Genomic DNA, 5,841 nt, shown 5'->3' on the forward strand with positions numbered 1-5,841 from the left:
TTGTCGCCCAGGCTGGAGTGTAATGGCACGATCTAGTCTCACTGCAACCTCCACCTCCAGGGTTCCAGTGATTCTCCTGCCTCAGCCTCCCAAGTATCTGGGATTACAGGTGTGAGCCACTGCGCCTGGCCAGCACTTGAAATCTTAAGACAGTGGGTGCACCTCTTCCCTTCCACACTCTTTCCCTTTCCACCAGGTGGCAGCCACAGCCCTCCAGCCTGAAGCATGCAGGCAGTGACAAGGCCTAGGGGATGACATAACTATATGATGGAAGAAAACTGGGTCCTAAATGGCAGGGTGGAACAGAACCAGGAATGTTCGTGTCAGGCTGATAGAAAAGAGAGGGAAATAAATATCTATCTTCCTTAAGCCCACAATGTCTCTTTGCCATTTGAGTGTTTTCATTACAGCAGCCTCACCTTACCTTAACTAACTATAACCCTCAAATTCTGAAACAATTGAAAAATAAAACAAAAGAATATGGCTTATGGAGGCCAGAATACTACCTTTATTATTATTATTTTAGAGATGGGATCTTCTTCTGTTGCCCAGACTGGAATGCAGTGGTGTGATCTTGGCTCATTGCAATCTCTGCCTCCTGGGTTCACGCAATTCAAGCAATAATCCTCCTGAGTAGCTGGGACTACAGGTGCACACCACCACGCCCAGCTAATTTTTGTATTTTTTTAGTAGAGACAGGGTTTTGCCATGATGGCCAGGTTGGTCTTGAACTCCTGACCTTATGCGATCCATCCCCCCCCTCAGCCTCCCAAAGTGCTGGGATTACAGGCACGAACCACCTTGCCCAGCCAGCCCTCTGTGTTTTAAGGCTGCAGAAGAAAACACTGCGGGTGTTGGATCCCAGGGAAAGAATGGCCCAGTGGGTGGGTGCCTAAGGGGGTGAGGGGACCCTGAAGTCTCTCCCAAGGTGGGGAAAGCTGGGCTGACACCCCTCTGCTCTGTGTCAGAGCCAGTGGGGCGGGAGGGAATTCGAGGCACTCAGAGGAAGGAGTGGGGTCCCAGTGGGAGGCCCAGACTTCCCGCGAATGTGGCAGGTGGACAGGCAGCTTGGAAAGCACAAATCCGCAGGCTCGTGCCCATACGAGTGGAGGTGGGGGGTCCCTCAGGTGCTCCGTGGGCAGATGCTCCCCTCTCCCTCTGGGTGGTTTCTGAGGGGCCACAGAACTTTGTCCACTTTCCTCAACTACCCCTTTCTGTGTATCAAATTGTTCTGAACAATTTGAAAAGAAGTCCACGTTCTCCTCTTTGAGTCAATCTCTTGTTCCTTTGCATGACAAATCCCCCCTCCTCCTCACCCCCAGTTGTAAAGTCAAAAGAGGGGCGTCGCCTCACAGCCCCAGCAAAAACCATTCCACTGTGCCGTAGGCCACTGGGGCTTTCAAAAGCCTCACTGCGGCTGGGTGCAGTGGCTCATGTCTGTAATCCCAGCACTTTGGGAGGCCGAGGTGCCGGACCATCCACTCTAGTTGGGAGTTCGAGACCAGCCTGACCAACATGGTGAAACCCTATCTTTACTAAAAATACAAAAAAAAAATAGCCGGTTGTGGTGGGGGGCACCTGTAATCCCAGCTACTTGGGAGGCTGAGGCAGGAGAATTGCTTGAATCTAGGAGGCAGAGATTGCAGTGAGCTGAGATTGCACCATTGCACTCCAGCACGGATGACAGAATGAGACTCCATCTCAAAAATAAACAAACAAAACTAATACAATGTAAATGTCATGTCAATTGTTGTTATACTGCATTGTTGAGGGAATAATGAGAAGACAAAAATGCTCAGTACAGAGACTATTTTTTTTCATAAATTTACAATCCCAGATTGGTTGATTCCACTGGTGTACATCTCACAGACAGAAAGGACCAACTGTTTAATTACAAACAAAAGTGAACCAATCCCATGTATACAGTTTAATGCATTTTCATAAACTGAGCACACCTGTTTCACCAGCTCCCAGGTGAAGAAACAGAATCTGGGCAGCACCCAGGAAGCCCCTGACACCCTTTCCAGCCACTGCCCACCCAAACCTCGAGGCCCATATAGCTTTTTGGCCGGTTTTGTACCACCTGTGAAGGAAATCTTACGGTGCTCTTCAGTATATTTTTTCAGTCCTGCACCTGTGGGTTCATTCTCCCTGCCCCGCCCTGTTGCTCCTGACTGTGGGGAAGCCACAGGAATGGCCTGCTCCTGTTTTCTTTGGAGTGAGAGAGTGGGCGTGGGCTTTCTGAAGTGCACTGCCCAGTGACATGGGCAGGGGGATGGGGGCGTGTTCTGGGGACTAGGCTTTTATCCGATTCCCAGGGTCTAGATGTAGGGATAGATGTGGGAAAAGAAAATTAATAAATTTCAAATCGCAAGACCCCAAAATCACTAAGTCAAAGGGGAAAGTCAAACTGGGAACTGAGTCAGGCAAAGCTGCCTCCTATTTTATTCCTTTATTAAGAAACTACAAAGAGCTACATACTTCCTTCACAATTTACCCACAGGGAAATTGCTTGTGAGCCTCATTTCACCCTGGCAATGTAAATTGATAGCTTATCTTCACAGGTGCGGGACAAAGGCCAGAACTCAAAGTCATCCCTCTGCTCACCTGAGACAAATGCATACCTGATTTCTCCTTCTGCCGTATTGTTTATGTAAAAACGCAGATTCACTGAGCCAGACTAAGGCATAAGTGACTATTCCTCTACCCCACTCTCACATGTAAATTGTGTACTCAGTGAAAGGCTGAACAAAGATTCAAAAGAAGGCAACCTTTTGTCTCTTATCTACCTAAGGCCTGGGACCCCCACAACCCCCCTTCGAGTTGTCCTGCCTTCCCAGAGCAAACCAATGTTCATCTTGCCTGTATTAATCAATGTCTCATGTCTCCCTAAAATGTATAAAACCAGGCTGGGCGCGGTGGCTCATGCCTGTAATCCCAGCACTTTGGGAGGCTGAAGCAGGCGGATCATGAAGTCAGGAGTTCGAGACCAGCCTGACCAACATGGTGAAACCCTGTCTCTACTAAAAATACAAAAATTAGCTGAGTGTGGTGGTGCGCACCTGTAATCCCAGCTACTCAGGAGGCTAAGGCAGGAGAATCGCTTGAACCCGGGAGGCAGAGGTTGCAGTGAGCCAAGATCGTGCTATTGCACTCCAGCCTGGGCAACAGAGCCAGAGAGCGAGACTCCATCTCAAAAACAAAACAAAACAAAACAGAACAACAACAACAAAAAACCAGGCTTGGACACATGTCCTCAGGGGACCTCCTGAGGTGTGTCCTTAATCAGCTTTCTTTCTTTCTTTCTTTTTTTTTTTTTTTTTGAGATGGAGTTTCGCTCTTTTGCCCAGGACGGAGTGAAGTGGCATGATCTTGGTTCACTGCAACCTCTGCCCCCGCCAGGTTCAAACGATTTTTCTGCCTCAGCCTCCCAAGTAGCTGGGATTATAGGCACCTGCCACCACCCCCGGCTAATTTTTGTATTTTCAGTAGAGTCGGGGTTTCGCCATGTTGGCCAGGCTGGTCTCGAACTCCTGACCTCAGGTCATCAACCTGCCTAGGCCTCCCAAAGTGCTAGGATTACAGGCATGAGCCACTGTGCCCGGCCCTTAATCAGCTTTCTAAATTGATTGAAACCTTGGCTGGGCACAGTGGCTCACACCTATCATCCCAGCACTTTGGGAGGCTGAGGTGGGTGGATCACCTGACGTCAGGAGTTTGAGACCAGCCTGGTCTACATGGTGAAACCCCATCTCTACTGAAAATACAAAAAATTAGCAAGATGTGGTGTTGGGTGACTGTAGTCCCAGCCACTCAGGAGGCTGAGGCAGGTGAATCGCTTGAACCCGGGAGGCAGAGGTTACAGTGAGGCGAGATTGCATCATTGTACTCTAGCTTGGGCAACAAGAGCGAAACTCGGTCTCAAAAAAAAATAAATTAATTAAGTTGATTGAGACCTGTCTCAGATACTTTTGCTTCACTGATAGGAGATAGAGGTTAAGTGATTCTCCTTGTTCATGTCATTTCTGTGGCCCTGGACTCTCAAGATCCCCTGTCCGCTTGTGGGGTCCCCAGCCCTGACATGTTTTATTGCATAGGCAGGAGTAGGGCTGCTGGGTCAGACCCAGCCCTGGGGACACCAGGAACTGTCATGCTGGCATTCAAGCCCAGTCCCCACAGCTTGGGCTCCTCTTCTGAGCGTGCCAGTGGCCTCCTGGGGGCCAGCTCCTTGGAAACATGGTGGCCCTTCAGCTGCTCCCCAGGGCCCCCTCCCCCCAGGCCCACTCTGCTCCCTCAACTTCTAAGTGTGGCTCAAACCTCCTTTCAGGGGTCAGGAAGCCATTCAGTGTGCACTGACCGCTTCCTGTGGTCATCCCGCTCAGACCCTTGTGTGTATTTGCTCCCTCATCCTCGTCTTTTTCGATTTTGAAAGATCCCCTGAAGTGCAGCCTGCTGCAGGCCTCAGCCCAGGCTGGGAGCGGGAAGCTGGGGCTGTTTCCACGTCCTCAGAGCCTTTGTGCCCCTCCCTCTTCCACCCCCTCCAGGATGGTGGCAGCCAGAACAGCACCCGCTCTGTCCCCTCGGGCAGCCAGGACACATCTTCCTGGGCCAGCTTTGAGCGCAACAAGCCACAGGTCCAAAGGGCGCGATCTTCCAGTCCCGCAAAGCCCCCCTCCCCGTTCCATTTCTGGCACTTAGACACGAGTCGAGGTAGAGGAGAAAAATCTGCTTTATTTTATTTTCACCATTTCTGGGGTGGCTATGGGGGAAGTGAGTGGCGCTCTTCGAAGGTGTTCGGAGCCATCAGGTTTCAGTGCTGGGAGAAGGTAGCTTCCATGTCGCAGGCAGGGTCTGCGTGGCAGCCCTCTGGAGGAAGAGGTGGGGTCAGAGGAACCCCGGCCGCGCCCCCGCCCGCCTCCCCCCGGCCCCAGCGCGCCTTGCCCTGCTCACCCGGGCTGCAGCAGAGGCCGAAGACTGCGCAGCGGCCCCCGCTCCCGCACGCCTTCTGGCCGGACTGGCAGGGCGACGGCAGGTAGTTCTCCTCCTGGCAGCGCAGCGCCTCGGCGGTGCCCACGAAGCAGCCCAGCTCTTCCGCGCAGCAGATATTGGGCCCGAAGCAGCGGCCTTTGCCCCCGGGGCCGCAGGGGAGGCACTGCGGGGACGAGAGGGGTGAGCGGGGTGAGCGGGAGGAGCGGGAGCTGGGGTGGTGCGGGGGACTCACTCGGAGGACCCTGCGAGGCCGGGCGGGGTGCGCCGGGCAAGGATGCTGGGGTCCGGGGTTCGGAGTTCGGGCGGGACAGCAGGGCTGCAGGCGCGCTGGGGCGCCGTCTGGGCCTCGACCGCGGTCAAGGGCGGGGCGTCAAAATCCGCTCAGCTCCTGGGGTTCTCAGGTGAGGCAGGAGCGGGGCGCACCCCTGTGGCTGCGGGTCCCTCCCGCCCCGGAGCGCCGCGGGACCAGGGCTGGGGACTCACCTTGCGCACGTCGAGGTCCGGCGCGGCCCTCTTGCCTCCCAGGGGGCAGTTCTGGATGTAGCAGGCGGAGGTCAGCGCCAGGAGGCCGAGCAGACAGCAGGCGAGGCTGGGGCTCGCCATGGTGCGGGTGCGCTGGGTCCAGGGTCCGTGACTGGTGCGGTCTCTCCGGCCTGGCCTTTTTATGCCTGGGCATTGCGTCGGTGGAGCTCTGTTTAAGAGGTTGGTAGTATGATTGGTCACAGAGGGTCGCCGTGGGTCAGGCCGAGTGCGTACGGGCTTTCCTTTTCATTAGCAGGGCCTGGGCTGGGGTCACGGTCATCGTGTTGGCTAATGGTCTGGGCGCAGAAGGTGAGGTGCCTTGCGGAAGGG

At 54.0% G+C, this 5,841-nt stretch overlaps 1 protein-coding gene across 1 annotated transcript; it reads right to left on the reverse strand.

The window, feature by feature from the left end:
- Nucleotides 1-4,711: 4,711 nt before the first annotated feature.
- OXT (oxytocin/neurophysin I prepropeptide) lies at nt 4,712-5,628 on the reverse strand. Its single transcript, XM_054466622.1, has 3 exons — nt 5,473-5,628; nt 4,951-5,152; nt 4,712-4,866 (listed from the first exon to the last, which is right to left on the reverse strand). The coding sequence occupies exons 1-3, from the start codon at nt 5,590-5,592 to the stop codon at nt 4,811-4,813; spliced, it is 378 nt and encodes a 125-aa protein (XP_054322597.1). The 5' UTR covers nt 5,593-5,628; the 3' UTR covers nt 4,712-4,810.
- Nucleotides 5,629-5,841: the final 213 nt, after the last annotated feature.

This window comes from Pongo pygmaeus, chromosome 21 (genome assembly GCF_028885625.2).
Source record: "Pongo pygmaeus isolate AG05252 chromosome 21, NHGRI_mPonPyg2-v2.0_pri, whole genome shotgun sequence".
Lineage (NCBI taxonomy): Eukaryota > Metazoa > Chordata > Mammalia > Primates > Hominidae > Pongo > Pongo pygmaeus.